The sequence below is a fragment of the Ornithorhynchus anatinus genome, chromosome X2 (genome assembly GCF_004115215.2).
Source record: "Ornithorhynchus anatinus isolate Pmale09 chromosome X2, mOrnAna1.pri.v4, whole genome shotgun sequence".
In the NCBI taxonomy this organism is placed as follows: Eukaryota; Metazoa; Chordata; class Mammalia; order Monotremata; family Ornithorhynchidae; genus Ornithorhynchus; species Ornithorhynchus anatinus.
Window position 1 is genome coordinate 24,411,466 of NC_041750.1, and position 21,999 is coordinate 24,433,464.

Below are 21,999 nucleotides of genomic sequence, written 5' to 3' on the forward strand. Positions count from 1 at the left end.
TAAACCCGGGAAGAGCTGTGGCCTGGTGAATTGATTCAGGGGAGGGCGTTCCGGGACGAGGGAACCCCCAGAGCTAGGGGTCGACGGGGGCAGTTTGGAGCGAGAAACAGTTGTCGGGCACTTAGGGAGGAACCAAGAGAACACAGGCAGCGAGTGCCCTCACGCACGAGAATCCGACCTATGTATGTGATCCCTCCTCTTGGTTTTGTGTTTGTGTTTTTCCTCCTCCGGCCTTGTCGCATGGCGACAGTTCATTTGTGGCCTGAATTAAAGGCCGACATGTTTGTGCCCAAGGTTGGCTTCCTCACCCGGTAGGAGCGAGCGTCGGGTGTCGGTCGGACCCAGCTGAGTAGGCCCCTGACCAGCCAGAGTCCGCTGGGCCATTGGTGGACCTCGGGTGCCTTGTGGCCAGCTGGCATTTCAACGGTTAAGCCCGAGCTGGGGAGGGTGAGGCGGGCAGATTCCCAAAGAGGAATCCAATTTTTCAGCCACCACAACCCAAATGAGAGAGCCTGCGTTTGGATTGCAACAATTTCTGTTGTGGTTGTAACATACCACAGTTTGATTTCTGTCCAGATGAAAACATTTGGTTTGCACTTCAGTAAATATTGTGGCGACGTTGCCAGCTAATTCTGAAGAGTAATGAAATACAGCTCTGGCAAAGCGCGCATGCTTTCCGTTCTCCTGATTCCACTCTTCTCATCCAAGTTCAGATTTTTTTCACATTCGCTAATGCAGTTAAATAATCAGAGAACAAAATCTGCCCATAATTTATATAGGAAACAGCCGGCCCAAAACAAACGCTTAACCATTGAGCTTGTGGGGGGAGAAAAAAGGAAAAATCAAATCTGTGTAGGCCTCGAAACCATTAGTATTTTTATTGATTAGTGCCCTCCCAGATCAGAGTGGGTAAAGGGGGAAGGGGATGGGATTTGGGGGAACGAGTTGCCCCTGGAATTGGTTGATTGAGGTGGTCAAAAAAGCAGTTAAACTTGGAAGCTGCTCCTTGGAGGCAGGGAACAGGTCTACGGACTCTCTTATTTTGAACTCTCCCAGGCACTTAGTACAGTGATCTGCCCACAAAGGGCATGATAAGTACCATTGATTGATTGTTGTCTGCAAGCCCTAGACTGTAAGCTCATTGTGGGCAGGGAATGTGTCTGTGTATTGTTATATTGTACTCTCCCAAGCGCGTAATACAGTGCTTTACACACAGTAAGCGCTCAGTAAATACGATGGAATGAATGAATGACTACTGTCCCCGGCTTCCGGGCCACCTAAACCGCAACCAAATTACCACCTCAATCAATGGTATTTAAGAGCCCTCTGTGTAGAGAGCACTGCACTCAACATTCGGGAAAGAACAACAGAATTAATAGAGCTTACAGAACACAGGAGGAGGAGGCCCCGTGAAATAGAGTGATGGAGAACAGAGGCCCCCAGCCTGGTGTGGCTGGTGTCTAGATCCAACAGGATGTGGTGAGGGGTGCCCTCCCCGCCCCCCGACTGTGGTTTGTGAAGCTCTTTCCCCCACAGCCTTCCTGCCGTCACGCCCCACCCCGGCCCACCCTTCTTCACCCTTCTTAATACTGATGGCCTTTGTTAAGCCCTTACGGGGCACCAGACACTGGACCGAGCGCTGGGGTATATAAAACGCAAGCGGATGCAGTCTCTTTCCCACATGAGGAACTCACCCTAAATGGGAGAGAGAACCGGTATCGAATGCCCATTTTTCAGATGAGGAAATGGAATCCCAGACTTCCCCAAGTGTCACGTGGCAGACAAGTACGGGACCAGGGTGAGAACCCAGCTTCCCGATTCCCAGGCCCCGGCTCTTTCCACTCGGTCGGCTACTGTCTCGTCTGGCTCTCTTTCGGTTTCGCCCCCTCCCGCTGCCCCCAACCCTCTCCGTTTCCTCCCTGCCCGTGGTGCTCTCCGGGCCTCACTGGCTCCATCTGAGCCGTGCCCCATGTCAGTGGTGCCCATTCCCTCCCGGCTGAGCCTCGGTGTGGAAAGGCTCTGAGCGGCCTGGCTGGCTCATCCCCATGGGACTCTGGGCCCCGGATTCACTGTAGGGACCAATCAATTAATCAGTCAGCTGTATTTATCGAGTGCTTACTGTGTGGCGGAGCTCTGTACTAAGCACTTGAGAGAGAAAAGTGTGACAGAGTTGGTAGACTCGTTCCCTGCCCACCCCGAGCTTACAGTCTAGAAGGGGCGGCAGACCTTAATAAATTGCGGCTCTGTTCATAAGTGCCGTGGGACTGAGGGAAGGGTGAATAAAGAGAGCGAATCCAAGGGCAAAGGCGACGCAGAAGGGAATGGCAGAAGAAGAAATGAGGGCCTTGTCAGGGAAGACCTCTGGGAGGAGATGTGTCTTCAGTAAGACTTTGAAGGTGGGGAGAGTAATTGTCCGTCGGTTACGAAGAGGGAGGGCGTTCCAGGCCAGAGGCAGGATGTCGGCAAGAGGTTGGCAGCAAGATAGACGAGACTGAGGTACGGCGAGTAGGTTGGCATTAGTGGAGCAAAGTGTGCGGGCTGGGTTGTCGTCGGAGAGTGGTGAGATGAGGTCAGAGGGAGCAAGGCGATGGAGTGCCCCAAAACTGATGGTAAAGAGTTTCTGTTTGAAGTGGAGGCGGATGGGCGACCACTGGAGGTTTTTGAGGAGTGGGGAAACATAGACCAAACGACTTTTTAAGAAAATGACCCGGGCAGCTGAGTGAAGTAAGAACTGGAATCGGAGAGAGACAGGAGGGATTGAGGGCCGGCCATACCCTGGCCTTTTCTGTGGCTTCTGGTCTCAGGGTGCTTCAGAACAGACAGATTTGGGTTTCTTGAACTTCTTTGTCTGTTGGAGTGGGGGAAGGGCTGTGCGCGCACGCGCGCGCGCGCGCGCGCGTGTGTGTGTGTGTGTGTGTTTTGCTATTATCTCTTGCTGAGGAAACTGCCCAGATTCATTTCTTCAGGAATTAATTTGCCAAATCCAGAAACAACTTCAAAGCACTTCCTCCATGGCAACAGGAATTTTATTCTATAAAGGCTAATTAATAAATTTTTCCTCGTTAGCCCTGCGTCCCGTGAAATTTTGGATGTGAGTTTTTGCTGGATAAAAGCGTCTCTTCCTTGAGCTCTGTCTCCTGTCTGTTTTTGTCTCGTTCATGCCTCATCCCCATTTAGCTCAGGAGACTTTATTTTCTCAGGGGAATCTCGAATAGCTGAAAGCGGCTTTGAGGTGGTGAGGGTCGGGGATGAGTTAGGCCGAGGAACCCAGGGGAGAGTTGGAGCCAGGGACCCTTTTCCCCCTCAGTTGGCCAGCAAGCGTGGTCCCTGCTGCCGTCTCCCGCAGTGGCTGCCGCACTCCTGTGGCTGGGCCTGTGGCTACCAGAATGGAGTTAGCCCCTGAGTTCCAGATTTGATGCTTCCCGTGGAGTCTGTGGAGCAGCACCGCTTCGCCTGGAGATAGGATGTCTCCAGGATCCAGGGTGTCAGGGAAATCAATCAGTCAGGGAATAATAATAATCATGACGATGGTACTTGTTAAGCACTTACTATATGCCCCGCACTGTAATAAGCTCCGGGGTGGATACAAACAAATCAGTTGGACCCAATCTCTGTTCCACGAGAGGCTCACGGTCTTCATCCCAGTTTTGCAGATGAGGTAATAATAACGCCGGTATTTGTTAAGCGCTTACTATGTGCAGAGCACTGTTCTAAGCGCTGAGGTAGATACAGGGTAATCGGGTTGTCCCACGTGAGGCTCACAGTTCATCCCCATTTTACAGATGAGGGAACTTAGGCCCAGAGAAGTTAAGTGACTTGCCCCCCAGTCACCCAGCTGACAAGTGGCGGAGATGGGATTCGAACCCATGACCTCTGACTCCCAAGCTCGGGCTCTTTCCACTGAGCCACGCTGTAACTGAGGCACAGAAAATTTAAGTGACTTTCCCAAGGTCACAAAGCAGACGAGTGGGGGAGCCGGAATCCTTCTGATTCCCAGACCCCAGCTCTGATCACTAGACCACACTGCTTCTCAGCGTGGCATTTATTGAGCACTTAGAGTGGGAGCACTTGGGAGAGTACCATACAACAGAGTTGGTAGACACGTTCCTTCCCCTCAATTAACTTACGGTCTAGATGGGGAGACGGGCATTAATATAAATAAATTATGGATACGAGGGGAAGACAGACATTAAAATAAATTACAGATTGGGGAGACGGTAGGGAGTAAGTATATGTACGTAAGTGCTGGGGCCTGAGGGTGGGGTAAATACCAGGTGTTTAGCAGATACTGTTTCAAGTGTAAGGGCGATGCAGAAGAGAGAAGGAATAGGGGAAATGAGGGCTTAGTCAGAGAAAGCCTCTTGGAGGAGATGTATTTTAGGAGGGCTTTGAAGGTGGGGAGACTGGCGGTCTGTCGTATATGAAGGGGGAGGGGGTTCCAAGCCAGAGGGAGGATGTGGCCAAGAGGTTGGCGGTGAGATAGCCAAGGTCGAGGTACAGAGAGTAGATTGTTGTTGAGAGGAGCGAAGCATGTGGGCTGGCTTGTAGTAGGAAATCGGTGAGATGAGGTAGGAGGGAGGGAGGTGAATAAATGCCTTAAAGCAGAAGCAGTTTGATGCGGAGGTGGATGGGTAACCTTTGGAGGTTTTTGAGGAGTGGGTAGACGTGGCCCGAATGTTTTCATAGAAAAATGATCCAGGCAGCAAAGCGAAGTAGGGGCTGGAGTGGGGAGAGACAGGAGGCAGGGAGATCAGCGAGGTGGCTGATGTAGTAGTCAAGGTGGGGCATAAGCGCGGGGATCAGCATGCTAACAGTTTGGATGGAGAGAAAAGGGCGGATTCTGGAGAAGTTGCGTTGGTAGAACTGACAGGATTTCGTGACAGATTTAATATGTGGATTGAAAGGAAAACAATAATAATACAATTACAGTTGTGGTATTTGTTGAGCACTTACTATGTGCCAAGCACTGTACTAAACACTGAGGTAGATCCAAGGGAATCAGGTTGGGTACAGTCCATATCCCACACGGGGCTTACAGTCTGATCCCCATTTTGCAGACGAGGTAACCAAGGCAGAAGTGAAATGACTTGCCCAAAGTCACACAACGGACAAGTAGCGGAGCTGGGATTAGAACCCGTGTCCTTCTGACTTCCAGGATCACGCTCTATCCACGGGGCCATGCTGCTTCTGGTTCTGACTTGATTATCTTAGATCTACCCCAGCGCTTAGCCAAGTGGTTGGAATACAGTAAGTGCTTAACAAATACCACCATCATTATTATTTCCACTAGGCTACGCTGCTTCTCCATTTCTCGTGAATCCACCTTTCACTCTACTTAGAAGAGGTCGATTGACTTGCCCAGGGGAACATTCGCAATAAAAAAAATACGCATTTGATAATAGATGTGACCGTCTCGTTCTTTTAGGAAGTGTGCCATGCACGCAGGTGCTCAATATTGATGGGTTGAATGATGGGCAAGGTAGCACACTGTATTTCATTATTATTATTATTATTGTCTTTAATAATAATCGCAGTAATAATTAACGTTAATGTTTGTTAAGTGCCTCCTACCAAGCACAGCCGTAGATACAAGATAATCAGGTCAGGCACAGTCCTTGACCGTCATGGGGCTGACAGTCTAATGGATAGGGAGAGCAGATATTGAATCCCCACTTTATAGATGAAGAAATCGAGGCCCAGAGAGGTTAGTAGCCTTGCCCAAAGTCACACAGCAGGCAAATGACAGAGCCAGGATTAGAAACCAAGTCCCCTGACTCCAAGCCTTGTGATCTTTCCACTTAGGGCACCCTGCTGCCCCCTTCCTGCCTTGGCTGAAGCCCCCCTCACCGCCGCCTGCCCTCGAGGAGAGGAAACTTTATTGACGTGACTCTTCTTTGGCCCACACCAGGTTCTCCGGCCCTGCCCAACAACATGGTCTACTTTGGAAGCTCTCAGGACGAAGAGGATGTCGAGGAAGATGACGAAGAGACGGAGGACGTCAAAACAGCCACAAACAATGCTTCATCTTCATGCCAGTCAACCCCCAGGAAAGGAAAAACACACAAGCACGTTCATAACGGGCATGGTAGGTGGGGAATTACAGCTTTTCCTTTCCGGGTGAGATGGGGAAGAGGAAGCTCTCGATGGAAACGTTTGACAAGCCTGTTGAGCTCTGCCACGCTTAGTGACAGGAGAAGACGGGATCCTTCTTAATATTGGAGGCTCTGGCACAAAAATCCACCCCTACCGTGGTCACGGGTCTCTGTGTCAACAGCCCGGCTCCCTCCTGTCGAGTGGAGAATGTGGGAGTGAAGCCCGGCCTGCCTTAGAGAGCTTGGTTCAAGGCGCTTGCGTTACTGGCATTTTCGACTTCTGGCAAACCTCTGAGAAAGGCTTTCTTTTCCCGTGCCGAGCCAGTGAGACTGGCCTTCCAGTAAGTGTCCCTGGAGGGTGGGCGAGCGAGGCAGGTTGTAGAATGGCCATTAGTGACTTCCGTGCTGCGATGGGATGACGTCAGTCAATCGATGGTATTTAACGTGGGCTTACTGTGTGCAGAGCGCTCTACTAAACACTTGGGAGAGGACAGTCGGGTTGCTAGACGTGATCCCTGCCCTCAAGGAGCTGCCGATCTAGTGGGGGAGGGAGAGACATTAAAACACACAGGTGGGGAAACAACAGAATATATTAAGATGTAAATAGGTGCTGGGGGAGAGAAAAGATTTAACAGGTGGACTGTAAACTCCTCAGGGGCAGGTAACATGTCTTCCACCTCTATTATATTGTACTCTCCCTAGCATTTAGTACAATGCTTTGCACCCTGTAGGGCTCAGTAAATGTCATGGGTTAACAGGTAGGATGGATCCGTTGACTTCCCTGCGAAGCAGTGCATTCGCTTTTGACCCGATACCTTTAGCTTCCTAACATCTCAGAGCGGTCTGTACTTTTCGTCATTTGCTCTGCCGCTTCGGCACCCGGGTTATCCTGTCCCGATTGAGCTCTGGATGAGGAGGACTCTAACCCCTTTCCCTCTCAGTGCTTCAAGCTGGAACAAAAGGATCTGTAACCGGCTAGGGTGGCCGTCTCTTTCTATTCGAGTTCTCCGGCCAGATGGCCAGATGTTCTCAGTTACTGGTGTATGTATCTCATGATCTATCTCGCAGTTGTGAAACTCCAGCAGCTCACTGGACGGGGGGAGGAGGCAGCTAGCCCTTCTCCAGAGGCAGAGTCGAGGTGGGGCAAATTACAGAGCTGCTCGTCTTTGCTCCCAGACGCTCTCAGGGCTTGGGTTTTCCAGCTCAGAGAGACTACTGTCTTTGAGGGAAAGACTCAAATCTGTCAGTCAATCAAGGAGATTCCTTGAGCGAGTCCCGAGTGCAGAGCACTGTCCTGAGCGCCTGGGAGAGTACAACAGAAGCAGAGTACTCATGTAGCCTACAGTCTGCTCACCCAGGTAACGTCGGGGTGTGCCTTCGCCTCGAAGTCTGGACGTCTTCCGTGCCCTGTCTGGTTTCCCCCTCGAGCTCTGCGGGCAGACCCTCTTCTCTGCTGGGTTGGCAGTGACCGAACAGAGGTGCGGCTCAGCTGATTAAGCTGTGGATACTTTTCTGAAAAACTCCAGCCCTGGGAGGAGGGAGAGAGGAGGACCCCAACATACTTACCTGTGGGCTCTCTTCTCTGTATTCCACCAGGACTGATGGTTTTCACTACTAATCTCAACATTTTCATTCTGTCCACTCCTGGCAGAATGCTTTTACTTTATTAAATAATAGTAATAATCATGGTATTTGTTAAGCACTTACTACGTGCCAAACGCCAAACTAAGCACCGGGGTAAATAGAAGGTAACCGGACCAGACACAGTCTCGGCGTCACATGGGGCTCACAGGTCTAAGCTGGAGAGAGAACAGGTATTGAATCTACGTTGTACAGGTGAGGAAACTCAGGCCCAGAGAAATGACCTGGCCAAAATGACACAGCAGGCAACTAGCAGGGCTGGGATTAGTACCCAGGTCCTCTGATTCCCAGGCCTGGGCTCTTCCCCCTGGGTCCTGCTGGTCCCTGAATTTAATGAGATTACAGAATACAGTCTGGCACTGCACTCTTAATAACCTGCAATCCATTTACCCCAAGTAGTCTTTCAAACATTGAAGAAGCCACAGATGTTTCAGTAGCCACTCATTCACATACCCCTCCATCACTAAACCTCGCCCTAGAGACAGATACCTCCCTTCCCCCTCCTGCCTGTCCAGATTTCAAAGCGGAAGGAAGGTCAGGGACCATATTCTGAGCTGCATCATCTCTGCCATCCTCTCTGATTCCCTCCTTTTGTTCAGTGAGAGCTGGCTTACATGTAGGCTCCTCGGAGGTCCACGGGGCTGACCGGTGGTTTATGCGTCTTCTTCTGAGCTAATCAGAGGATAATAAAACCACCAAGGAACTCCAGGCAGTTCACCCTGATGGCCACTTCCCTCCTTTAGGGGCTAGGTAGGGGCAGGGCTGTAAGTCGTGAACTTCCCGCTCCTCGTCAGATCTGCCAGTCCGCCCGCCGGCCTCCCCGGGTCCCTGAGCTGATCGCATTCGCACCCTAAATCATCGTTTTCAGCCCTCGTAAGCGGTGGTGAGCTTGCGTGCCTGTGGGGAGCTTGAATCTAGGACATTGCCCAATAGGGAGCCTGGAAGAGTCCCACAGTGAATCCAAAATAGGTGTTGGGATAAGTCAGTTGCCCATCCTGGGAGCCTGGGGCTCTTCACGACCAACTGTGGAGGAATGGATACCCTCCCACCCCACCCCTGAAATCTAAATTTCTGACACTCTCTCTCTCACACATACACACACACAGACACACACACACAGCCCTCCCCCCCGCCAAAATTCACACCGCCTTCTTCAAATTTGGGAGCCGGCCAGCCAGTGTTGAAAGCACCAGTCAGCTCCTACTCCTACCCAACCTCTCATCTCCCAATGCAGCCCAGCCTATGTACTCCGCTCCTCTAATACCAACCCCATCAGAGGTCTTTAATGAGCACTCATTGTGTGTCACGCACCGGAATAAGCACTTTGGGGAGAGTCCAGAAACACCTGATTGATAGACATGGTCCCTTCCCACAAGGAGCTTGCAGTCTAGAGAGGAGCATCAGCTTAATTACTGTGCCTTGATCTCATCTTTCACACCGTCGACCCCTTGCTCACATGTCCCTGCCTGCCTGGAATTCCCTCCGTTTGTATAGACCTGCGCTCTTCCTATCTTCAGAGCCCTACTGAAATCCTGTCCGCTCCAAGAAGCCTTCCCTGCCTAGCCTCTCATCTCCCCACCCTATCTGCCCTCCCTTCTGCGTCGCCTAAGCACTTTGATACCCCACCCCACAGTATTAATGTCCACAGCTTTAGAATCTGCTGCTCTCCCCCGCTGTAATTTATTTTAAGGTCTGTTTTCAGCCATTGGAGTGTAGGCTCCTCGAAGTCAGGGATTGGGTGAACCAACTCTATTTTATTGCCCTCTCCCAAAGATGAGTAAATCTCTTTTCACTTCTTCCTGGGGAGAGAGCACTGTACACAGTGTGGCCTAGTGGAAAGAGCACAGGCTTAGGAGTGAGAGGATCTGGATTCTAATCCTGGTTCCTCCACTTGCTTGCCTTGTGACCTTGGGCAAGTCCCGTCACGTCTCGGTGCCTCAGTTTCCTCATCTGTAAAATGGGGATTCCACGTCTGATCTCCCTCCTTCTTAGACTGTGAGCCCCGTATAGGACAGGGATCGTGGCCGACCCGATTAACTTATATCTATCCCTGTGCTATGTGTTTGACACGTAGTAAAAGCTTAATAGATACCATTAAAAATGTGCCGGGAAAGAGTATACAAGTGGGAATGAGACACGAATCCTGCCCCTCGAAGGGAGCTTGGGAAGGGACTGGAGACAGACGGGTTGGGAGCCACACAACTTTAAAACAGCATAAGGGACAAGGACAAGTACACAAGTATAAAAGCAAAGGTGAGTTAGGGAGCTGTGTCTAGAGGAGCAGAATTTCAGGCTCCTCGTGATTCCAAGTCATGAAATCCAGTGGCCTCAGTAACGGCTCCAGGTGCCATTCTCCTTTCCTTCCGGGGTGGTGGAAAGCAGGACAGGATGGGGTCTCTTCCGTGGCGCCGAGGGGAGCAGGTACCAGGCCAGGGTGGTAGGGACGGAAGGCAGTTGGCTCTGTGGGTGAAAGGGGGTCGGGGGCTGCCAGAGTGTGAAGGGAGGCGAGGTTACCGTATGCTTCATTGGGCCATGGTGAAGGGAAGTCTAGAGGGAACGGCTCGGCTTTATTTCCGTGCCTCTGATTCAGTGCTTTTATGAATTTCGTCTCTCCCTATGGGTCTGTTGCCAATTTCCTCTCCCCACTTCATTCTTAAGGTTGCGAAGTTCCTCGGGGCCAGGGACCGTGGTCTAATTCCCACTCATATTTGCAGTGCTTAGAACAGTGCCTGTGCACACAGTAAGAAATTAATAAACACTTTCACTACGGTCACTTTTGAGTTTTCTGAATTTGGGCCTAATTCTGGCTCTGCCCTTGTCTGTTGGGTGACCTTGGGCAAGTCACTCAACCTCCCTGAACCTCAGTTTCCTCCTCTGTAAAATGGGGACTCAGTCCCTGTTCTTCCTCCAACTTAGTGAGGCTAGGGGTAGCTAGGAGAAGAGGGAGAGGGTGGATGGCAGAGCGCCAGTGGTCTCCAGCCCATGGCAGGGCTCTCCCCGCAACCCATTCTGGGGGTGAGAGGATGGTTTCTCCTGATCCACCGAGCCCAGCTCTTGGAAACAGTACGGCCTAGTGGAAAAGCACAGGCCTGGGATTCAGAGGACCTGGCTTCTAATTCTAGTTCTGCCACTTGCCTGCTGTGAGACCTTGGGCAAGTTGCTTCATTTCTCTGTGCCTCAGTTTCCTCAACTGAAAAAATACCTATCGTCCCTCCTCAGACCGTGAACAAGCACCTTGTCGGACAGGGACGGTGTCTGAGCTAATTAACTGGGATCTACCCCAGCTCTTTGTACGGTGCTTGGGACATAGCGCTTCATCAGTACCACAGTTAATGTTATCGTGTCAGTGCCTTAAATGGTTTTTTTTGTGATGGATTCACGGGTGATGTAGAAGGGAGAGACGACCTTTTCTGTCACAACCTACCTCCATTTTCGCCCAGCCTCTCCTCCCCATACTCCTCCCACCCCCAGTCTCTCCCTCCTCATTCCTTACCACTTCCCTCCTCCCTCATCCACCCCTCCCCAATGCCGTGCCTGGGAGTGGCTCTGGCACGTAGGTTCCGGTCCAAGCTGACAACCCGGGCTTTGTTGCTGTGGAAACGGTGCCGGAAGCATCAGGTCTGACTGCCTTTGAAGTCTGAGCCGTGTGATTAAGCCGTGTGAGACACAGTTTTTCTCCAAAGTCGGTCATCATGTCTGATCTCTAATCGCGGCGTTCTGAACACGCTCGAATTAAAGCAGGGTTTCTCCTGTAGCAAGAGTGCTGAATAATTCCCTTGGGAATGCGTCTCTGCAGCGATCGATTCTGCAGCAAGGGGATGGGAAACGGGGAATCAGCTCGTTTCAGAAATTAGGAATGGGTTGAGGAATAGGTGCAGTGGCCTGTGATGGCTAGCTGTCTGTCAAAGCACCCAGGATCTAAAATACACCCTTTCCCCCGCCCCCCCTACCCGCCTCTGAAGGACTAGAGCTTAAACCTGCCACTCGCCAAGTGTCTGGAATGGGGACATCGAACAGTAAGAGGAAAAAATACTTGCTTTGGGTCTGCCGTTGAGGATGCGGCACTTGGTAGTGGGACATGTCCAATCAGTCTTCCTGAGGTGGGGCATGTCTGTAAGCTCCGGGTGGGATGGGTGGGAATTTCCAGTGGCTGGAGCCGTCCACCTGCCCTTGGGCTCAACCAAGGAGAAGGTATCCCTTGATAGCAACAGACAGCTAAAAGATTCTCCCCAGCAAGGAATTCCCCTACCCCTGACTCAACCCGTAACATCATTTTCCTCCTGAGTATGGCAGGAGGGACATCTACACGTTTTACCCATTTTCAACGTGTATTTATCTATAATTCTATTTAGTTTTGTTGATGCTATGGATGCCTGTTTGCTTGTTTTGATGTCTGTCTCCCCCCCCCCCCCCCCCCCCCCCCCCAGACTGAGCCTGTTTGGAGCAGGGATTGTCTCACTTTGTTGCTGAATTGTACTTTCCAAGCGCTTCGTACAGTGCTCTGCACACAGTAAGCGCTCAATAAATACGATTGAATGAATAGATGTATGGCAGGTGGTCCCCGGTTTCTCTGGAATGGTCAAGGTCAAGGAAGTGACGAGTGGGTTTGGGCTTCCAGTTGCTTTGTTGACTCACAGGATTGACTTTGGCCATCTGACTGCTAAGAGCCAAAGTCTGAGCTTGAGGAGTGATATGTCAGTCAGTCGGTCATATTTATTGAGCACTTACTGTGTGCGGAGCACTGTTCTCAACGCTTAGGAGAGTACAATATAGCAATATAACAGACACATTCCCAGACTATAACTACGATTGTGTCTACCCCAGCGTTCAGAAGGGTGTTTAACGCATAGTAAGTGCTTAACAGATACCACTGAAAAAAGTTACGGTCTAAAAATGAAATTTTGGTTCTTTGGGTTTTCTCCATGCCATTTAGTACTCGAAGGAGGTCTAGGTAGAAGCAAGGACCAGAGGAAGCAGTTCTGTTGCCTCTCATTCTTTCTATCATGAAAAGTTGTTGTTTTTTCTCCCCCGCAAGGCCAGGGCAGGGGTGGGGGGGGTGTTTGAGAAATGCAGAGCCATCGATGCAATCAGTACCCTTTGAGCTTGTAAACCACTTTGGGGAAACTGGGGTGCAGGACCAGGATCGTGCTGACGTGCTTTAGAGCCCATAATTGTGGCGGTGAAAATATTTATGCAGGTTTGGTTTTTCGCAAATATTTTTATTCTGAAAATTACCAGTTCCTCCGTAACTTGAATAATCGGATGTGCAAATGAGCTGCTTTGCATTTTGCAAACGCTTGGGAGTTAGGGAGTTTGCAAGGTGTGTTTCTCTGGCAGGTGATTATTATGAATGATAATCAGAAAGGGGGAGAGAGAGACCCGGGGGCAAAGCCTACTGATCCCCTTCAGAGTCTTCCTATGCAAAACGTCTCTTTTGTGATGCGAACCCCTCTGTAGTCTCATGGGACCTGCAAATCACTGGCATCTGGAAATATACCCCATTCTCCTCTAACGCAGGGGTGGCGCGCTCATGATAAGGAAATGCGTGCTGCAGTGTTCGCCCATGCCTGGCACCATGGGGTCTTCCCCGGTAACAAGGTTGGCGACCCCCAAGTCCCCAGCAGCTCTCCTGTCACAACGTGTAGCGAGAAGCAGTGTGGCCTAGAGGAAAGAGCGCCGGTGTGGGAGTCAGAGGACCTGAGTTCCAGTGCTGGCTCCACCATTTGCTGGTTGAGTGACCTTGGGCAAGCCCACTTCACTTCTCCGTTTATTGTATTGTTCTCTCCCAAACACTTGGTACAGTGCTCTGCCCAAAATAAGCGCTCAGTACAGACAACTGAGTGACTGAGTTTCCTCTGGAAAATGGAGGAAGTTCTCCTTTTTTTATTTCCTCTGCAGGACAGGGACTTTGTCTGACCTCTTTACCGTGTATCTGCCCCAGTGCTTAGTCCAGTGCTTGGCACACAGTTAGTGCTAACAAACACCACAATTACTATCATTGACAGTCCAGGTTGTGGCTGACCAGGGTGTGTCATCTGCTCTGTGGAGTGCGAGGCAGAGCCTGAGAGTTCCCTGAGCCAGAGTCCCAGACAGTCGGGGCTCCTAGAATCCCTAGGGACCATTCCTGACTTCTGTTTTCCACCCCTGGGCTTCCTGTTGATCCTGCCCAAGGAGGGAAGGAAGGGTAAACGACCGCCCAGAGGCCTGGGGGTAGTGTGTGCACTGGGCCATTCTTTGTTGGGGGTCCATCTCCCCCTCTAGACTGTCAGCTCTCTGTGGGCAGGGAATGTGTCCGTTGTATCGTCCTCCCCCAAGCGCTTAGACCAGCACACAATAAGTGCTCAATAAATACAGTCGACTGACTGACAGGGTATTGAGGGGATGGGGGATTTGCCTCAGTTTGGGAGGGCAGAAAAAATCAAGACTTCACCCCTTGATCTTCCTTGTTTTGGGCAGGGAATTTGCCAGGATGGGAATTCCCTAGGCAGTGGGTGAGGCTTGCCCGAATCAATGGAAACGCCGCCGTGGTCTTGTCAGTCAGTGGTCTTTATTGAGCGTGTTCTGTGAGCAGAGCACTGATCTAAGCACTTGGGAGAGGACCGGAGAGTCGGCACCTTCTCTGCCCTTGAGGAGACCTGTCGGGATGCTCTTAATAATCATCATAATCATAATAAAAGGTTAAGAAGGTCAGGTCAGCAGTGTGGAAAAGCATCCGCGGGTATTAATTCATGTAAAGCGGGTGCCCACACACAGTTTATCCTTAGACCGCGAGCCCCACTCGAGGCAGAGAGCATGTCCGACGTGATCGTGCTGTGACTGCCCCAGTGTTTAGCCCAGTGCTTGGCCCATAGTGAGCGGTTAAGTATCGGGGGATTATTGTTGTCAACTTCCTGCCTTCCCGCACCCCCGTGAGAGGCGACCCCGCCGGCGGCTCCAACCTGGCGAACGGCTGGATGGTGTGCTCCGGGGCCGCTGTCTGGCCCGCTCCCAGCCCTCCGGCTGCTTGGAGATCCTCCCCGGCCAGGCGGGCGGAGGGCAGGGGCAGGCAGGCGGCCCGCTGTTTTCAGAAGCCTGACTGAGTGCCGGTTGAACTGGCTCCAGGGAGTGCTGCTTCCGAGGGCCACACGGCCCAACGGCCGGCCGGCCAGGGATTAGCCGTGCCTGTGTCCGTCCCAAACGGCCCGCCTCCGGATGACGGGAGCTGGCTGCCGGTGCCGGGACAGAAACTTGGCCCGGTGGGTTGACTCGTGCTCCCTTCCTCCTCTGTCATTTTTTCTTCCCTTCTCTATTGCTTTCCCTCCCTCCCCCCATCACTACCTCTCCCTTCCTTCCTATTGCTCCCTCTTCCTTCCCCATCTATCACTCCTCTCCTTCTCTCAGGACCTCTCCCTTCCCCTCTATTGCTCTTCCTCCCTTCACCCTCTTACTTCTCCTTTTCCTCCACCATTCTTTCTCCTCTCTCCCTTTAATCCTCTTTCATTTTACCTTTCCCTTTCCCCTTCTGTCTTTCATTTCTTCTCCTCTCTTATATTCATCTTCCCCTCTCCTCCCCCCTTCTCACTCCCTCCACTCCTTCTCCCCGTCCTCTTCCTCTCGCCCATCTTTGCCACCCCGAGTTTTCCTTTTAGTGCTCATTTTCCCTTCCTTCGGAGATCAGCCCAGTCCTCTCTAGCAGCTTTCTTTGTCTTTTCCCGAGCAGGCCTTCCGGCGGGACAGTTTCCTATGCTGGTTTCCAGCCCGTGGTCCCTGGGCCCGGAGTCAAGGCCCGGGCAGGAGACCAGGTGGGGATGGCCAGGCAGGAGCATCCAGCGAGTTACTCTGAGGGCTGGACGAGCTTAGTTTCCCTACCGAGCTAATAACATCAGTCATCACCTCCTGATATCTTCGGGCCCTCAGAGGTTCTGACCGAGTTAGAAATGCACGTCCTCCATGGTGGGAGGGAAAGGTGGAAATTTTCAGGTTGACGGTGAGAACTCCTTGCCCGAGAGGCAATTAAATAGCAGAAACAGGCTCCCGAAAATGTTTGTCAAGCCTTCAACGCTAGGGATCTTTGGAAATAGGCAGGAGGGAGAGGCGGGGATCCCGTGACTTGTCTAAAACCAGGCAGCTCTGCTACTTGTTTTCTGGGCTCGAATGACTTTCCAAGCGGAAAGGTTTTCTCAGAGAGCAAGTCAGGAGTTTTTCAAGGCCGTAGTTGGCTCTATTGCCTTTATGCGAAACTCCGAAGGCCCTTTGCACGCTTGAGTTAGAATAGTTGCAGCATCCCTGAGGTCAGATCAGGGGGAGGCTTGCAGCTGGGGAGAGAGCAGAGGATTTATTCTCACTTTCAAATGGAATAATAAGCCCAGAGCCTCAAACCCACTTCAAGCCTCCCCACCCCATCAAAGGAGCTAGGACAGTCAGTCTTACTGAGCTCTTACTGTGTGCAGATCACTGTACTAAGTGCTTGGGAGAGGACAAAATAGCAGTATAAAATACATTCCCTCCTCATATGTAAACACCCCCTCACCCTCAAAGGCCAGCTATGGAAAATAGTATTAGCTTATGGACCCCAACAGAATAGTGTAATGAGTCAAACAGTCTGTCAGTAAGTTGTATTTAATTGAGCACTTACTATGTGCAGACCACTGTACCAGGCTCTTAGTAAAGTACAGTATAGCAATAATCAGACCCGTTCCCTACCCACAATGAGCTTCTACATAGGAGGGTCAAGAGTTTTGTGTCCTTTCTCTGATTTTCTCTCCCTATAATCAGTCAATCCATGATATCTATTGAGTACCTGCTGTGTGCAGAGTACTGTACTAAGCGCTTGGGAGAGTACAGTGCAACAGAGTTGCTTAGAGATGTTCCCTGCCCATAACAGTTCTCCTCCTGTAAATTGTGAACTGCTCGTGGGCAGGGATCTTGCCTACCAACCGTATTATATGCTCTGAAGTGCCGAGTGCAGCTCTGCACGCAGTAAGCACTCAATCAATACCATGGATTGCTTGTCTTTAAGATCACCTTTAACCTATGCCTGCTGTAGTAATTATAATAATAGTAATTGGGGCATTTGCTAAGCGTTTATTGAGTGGCAAACACTAAGCCCTTGGGGAAATACAAGATAATCAGATTGGACATGGTCTCTGTCCCTCAGGGGGCTCACAGTCTATGGGGGAGGGGGAGAACAGGTATTTAAAATCTCCCCAATTTTCAAATGAGGAACCTGAGGCCCAGAGAAGTGAAGTGACTTGCCCAAAATCACACAGCAGGCAAGTGGTAGAGCTGGGATTAGGGCTCAGGTCTCCAGATTTTCTGTCCTGTTATCTGCTGCTCCCTTCTTACAAAAGTGAATCTGGTTAAGGAAAAAAAAAGATGAAGGAAGATACATTGAAGCAATTGAGACCCGTCCTTCTCCTTTCTCTGCAGCACGTCTCTTAGAGAACTCCTTCTCTCTTTTTCCAGACATTGGAATGGCCTTAACTGAAAATACCAATGTTTTGGCTTTACAGAGTTACCTCGCAGTGATGTGAAAACAGCCATCTAAATGTCATTTAACTCTGGAGCTGTGTATACAAATCCAATATATTTACCTCTGCTCATTAATATAAGCTGTTTGCATCCTGGCACAACACGACTTCCTAATACCGTTCAAAGCAATGGACCCTGATTAAAAACAAGAAGAAAACTGGTACCGATGATTTCTTTTAATTAGGGACAGTGTGACAAGGATTTCTTTACATCACGCTTTCTTTCTCCCCTTTTATGTTCATGGGGTTTAGTCTTTTTCCTGTGAGTGAATATTTTCCCTCCCTCCCCCTCCAAGAATCTTATAAATTAAGACAAAAGATAATTACTAAGAAGGGTAAAGCTGGCAGGTTCCCACGACACTTAAAATTAATGAGCTGTGGAGTACAAAATTTGCCCTGTCTTTTGATTCAGTCTTCTTCTCCTCTTCCTCCCTCTCCCCCAACTTTCAGTCCAAGATTTGGCTTCCTGGCCGGGTTGCTATTTCAGGATCTTGCAGCTTTTAAGCTGGAGAACAATAGTGAAGGTACAGTACAAGGAGCTTAGTACAGTATCCTGCACGCAGTAAGCGCTCAAGAGATACCATTAATCGACCGGTCGATTGAGACTTTTGAGTCCCACCTCCCCTCTCTGACCTTCGGTGTTAGTAATTTCTTTTTGTTTTTTCCCTTGGAACCCAAGTTCCCTCTAACGGTATCCGGCAACTTTCAGATCACCTTCCTTCTTTGCCGCAGAGAATCCTGCTCTGTTAGTCATCATGATGGTGTTTATTAATAACAACAACAATAATAAGCTTGGTATTCTTAAGCCCTTAGTGTGTGCCAAGCACTGTACTAAGCGCTGGGATAGATACAAGGTAATTGGGTCCCACACAGGGCTCCCGGTCTATGAAGGAGGGAGAACAGGTGTCGAATCCCCATTTTGCAGATGAAGGAACCGAGGCCCAGAGAAGTTAAGCGACTCGCTGACCGTCACACATCAGGTACGTGGCAGAGCTGGGATTAGAACCCAGGTCCTCTGACCCCCAGGCTCTTGCCGCTTCTGTTTATTTCAGGTCCACTGGGTGCCGTGCCATGTGCTAAGCACTTGGGGAATGAAAAACAAATGACGTTTTTCCTGCCCACGAGAGGCTTACAGTGCGGGCGACAGATAAACTATTTAAAAATAGAGTAATAAAAATAATTGAATTTTTTACTATGTACAAAACGGCCGCGGATAGGTAAGTACAGACGTAGCGTTGGTTTGTGATTTTATAGCACATGTGGTTAGGCTGTGTATGTGTAGATAGATATAGATCTATATTTATATCTCTCCCCCCGCTCTAGTTTTCAACGGGTCCGGAAAATCATCGCGGGAAAGGGACCCAGCTCAGAAACACAAAAGCAAAGAGTCCACCCCGGGGAAGGAGAAGACCAGCGAACCCAGAGCCGACAGCCGGAAGGAGCAGGGCCCGGCTCCCCCCACCCCTGCGCCGAGTACGGGACCCTCCTCCAAGGGGCCCGCAGCCAGCAGCCACCACCACACTCTGCACAGGTCGGCTCAGGACTTCCGGAAGCAGGTAACGTCCGCGGGGGCCCCGGGGGGTGGGGGGGTGGTGGGGGGGGGTGGGGATCGGGCCAAACCTGCCAGATTGTGGAAGGGATCCATCCCCCCACCCACATTTCACCCAACTGGAGCACTGGAAACGGGAAGGTCCTGGAGAGATTTCGCCATCTCCCCCTGTGCCCGGTAGCCCCAAACCCACCAGCACACTGGGCCCCGTCCCGGGGCGGCATCCTTCCGGTCCGGTTCCTTTGCCGTGGCGTCGCAGGGTCCGCCGGCCGGATTTACTCGGGTTCCTCGTTCAGTGCTCACCGTTGAGCCCACGTCGCTCTCTGGCCTTCCGTGGAACAGGTGACCTGTCAGTCACATGCTACTCCAAGTCTCTCGGCCTCGAGCTTGCTCCACGGTGGCCTCCCGCAGAAACTGGTCAGAAAGGAGAGTGGAGGGATTTTTCCAGGGCCCGCTGCCCGCTTTCCTTTTTCCTTTCCCCGTTGGTTTTCATTGTGCTTCCCCTGATGTCTTTGATCTTCGGGCACCTGGGCCAGAGGGGTTGTGGGATGAGAATGTGCCCCCCCCCCCCCCCCAATTATCCCTCTGGGCACACGCCCTGATCCCTCTGGCTGATCCTGAGTTGATCCAGAGAATGATGGAGACTGAGCGAGCCATTCCCGAAGCTGCCATGCAGCAGTACCCTGGGGGACTGGAAGGCTTCATTTGTGTGAGTGGGGACCTTCCCCGGCCAAGGGCCTCGCGTGGCCCGCGGGACCCCGAGGTTCGGGGCTCGCCTGGACGCAGTGGTCAACCAAGCGCTTTAGTGAGCGCCTACTGTGTGCAGAGCACTGTACTATGCGCTTGGGAGAGTACAATATAACTGCATCGGGAGGCACGTTCACTACCCACAACAAGCTTACAGTCTAGAACGACTCTTCACCTAAGCCTCCGGTTGTGTGGAGTCAAGAGAAGGCAAATAGTCTTTTTTTTTTTTTTTTTTTTTGTACTGCGTGCCAGGCGCTGTTCTAAGCGCTGGGGTAGCTACAAGCTAATCGGGTTGGACCCAACCTCTGTCCCACACGAGGTTCACAGTCTTAATCCCCATATTAAAAATGAGGGAACTGAGGCCCAGAGAAGTGAAGTGACTTACCCAAGGTCACACAGCAGCCGAGTGGCAGAGCCGGGCAGGTCCCTCCGCCTCCCGGGCCCATGCTTTATCCACTAGGCCAGGCTTCCTTGCCACAAGGAAGGGGAGCACATGAGCCAGAGAAGGTGCAACGTGGCAGGGGGTTTTAGGTCCGCCATTTGTGACCCATGAGGTCAGTGAAGTGACCCAACCCACCAACCTTCCCCAGGTTCTACTGCAGGAGAAAAAGGGATGTAGGAATCACCGTTGCAGTCGAGGCTTTGTGTCTGCAATATTCATTTAATTCTTTTGCTATCCGTTAAATGCCTACTACTTGTCGAACACCGTTCTAAACCCTGGGGCAGGCATATATTAATTAGGTAGGACACAGTCTCTGTCCCGCCTGGGGCTCCCACTCTAAGTCTACATCAGTCCAAAGGGATGGGCCTAACTTTAGTGGTGTTCACAGCTCATTTGAGGGGGGGGGAGGGTGTGTGTGTGTGTGTGTGTGTGTGTGTGTGTGTGTGTGTGTGTGTGTGTGGTGTGCATGCATATTCTTTAGAGAAGCATCATCCTTTAGAGAGGCAACAAATGCCATTTTTATTATTATTATTTGAAGGAAATTCCCTGGGAGGGTCACCTCATCTGCTGACCCTTGAGTTGCATTTGGTCACCAGTCGCCTCCCCACCTTTCTTTCATACTGAGCTCATGAGCCTCTCGATGTCCAGGGGCTGAGCGCAAATCCCCCACACTCATTACAGTGCCTTGCACACAGTAAAGCACTGAATAAATACTAGTATTATTATGGTTAATAATAATTAAGCGCTCACTATTTGGCAAGCACTGTTCTAAGCTCTGGGAGAGAGACGAGGTAATCAGGTTGTCTCACAGTCTTAATTCCCATTTTACAGATGAGGTACCTGAGGCACAGAGAGGTTAAGAGGCTTGCCCAAGGTCACACGGCAGACAAGTGGCAGAGCCGGGCTTGGAACCCAGGTCCTCTGACTCCCAGGCCTAAATACAAGTACTGTTCTTAATGCTGCTGTGTTCAGTCAGCTTGTGAAGCATCAGAACAGCCCTGGGACTAGGGGAAACTGGTTTGAGGAGGAAGGGAGGGAGGGCGTATGTTTGTGTGAATGGTGTGTGTGTATGTGTCACACACAGACTCCCTCGAGCATATGGTGTCAGTCACTATATCCCTCCGCCTAGGGGCTCTGCTCCTAAGCACTGGAGCGGAGACAGCCTCATCAGGTTGGACATAATGCCCGGGTATGGGGCAGACCACATTAATAATCTTAATTTATTACCCCATGAGCTCAGTCAGAGGTGGGAAAGGAGGCCAGAAATTCTACCCCCATTTTCCAGATGAGGAACCCGAGGGCTGAGAAGCCAAGTGACCTCCCCAAGGCCTCCCAGCAGGAGAGTGGTGGAGCTGGGATCGGGACCCACGTTCCCTGATCCCCAGGCCCGCCCTCTTTCCCCGAGGCCCCACCGCTTCCCATCCTTCGTGACGAAGGGGGTCGGCTGGATGACGTGGCTTTTCTGCTGATCCGTTGAGGTTTCGTTCATTTTCAGAGGTGGTCGGTGGGTGGGTTTCGTTCGGTTGGAGCTCGTTCATCTGCCGGCACCGATCTTCACTGAATTCCCAAAACAAACTAAGAGTTATGCGCAGTCTTTGGTTTTTTGTTTGTTTCTTGTTGGGTTTCTAGAGAGTCTGAGGGAGCCCCAGAGACCAAGCCCCAGAGGCCAACAGGGGTTTCTCTCTCTTGTGCTCTCTCTCTTGACTGCAATATCTCTTTGAAATGGTGAATGGGAGGGACACGAGTGAAGGAGGCAGCAAGAACTCAGCCCCAAGCAGAGCTCTTTTTCTCTTCAGACCACCGGGTCGCAGAACCCCCGGTGGGGTGCTAAAACTGGTGCCCACCCTCCAGTGCTCTAGAGGGACCCGAGCGCTGCTGTCCATTCTGCCGTTAAACGGTCCCCAAACGAGCGAGTGGTACTATGTTCGGAATAAGGCTCTGTTTTCCATCACCACGTTGACTGTGCAAGTGTCTCTGAAATAGTTGGTGGGAGGGAAATGGTCTTGAAGGGCCTGTAAA

General features: G+C 51.2%; 1 protein-coding gene across 2 annotated transcripts in view; it reads left to right on the top strand.

Moving 5' to 3' along the window:
- The window catches only part of JARID2 (jumonji and AT-rich interaction domain containing 2), a 209,515-nt gene that overhangs the window by 165,445 nt on the left and 22,071 nt on the right, over positions 1-21,999 (top strand). For both annotated transcript variants that reach the window (XM_029052933.2, XM_029052934.2), the window contains 2 exons: positions 5,909-6,085; positions 18,566-18,798. In XM_029052933.2, the coding sequence (XP_028908766.1) occupies positions 5,909-6,085; positions 18,566-18,798 (410 nt within the window). The remainder of the gene's footprint in view (positions 1-5,908; positions 6,086-18,565; positions 18,799-21,999) is intronic.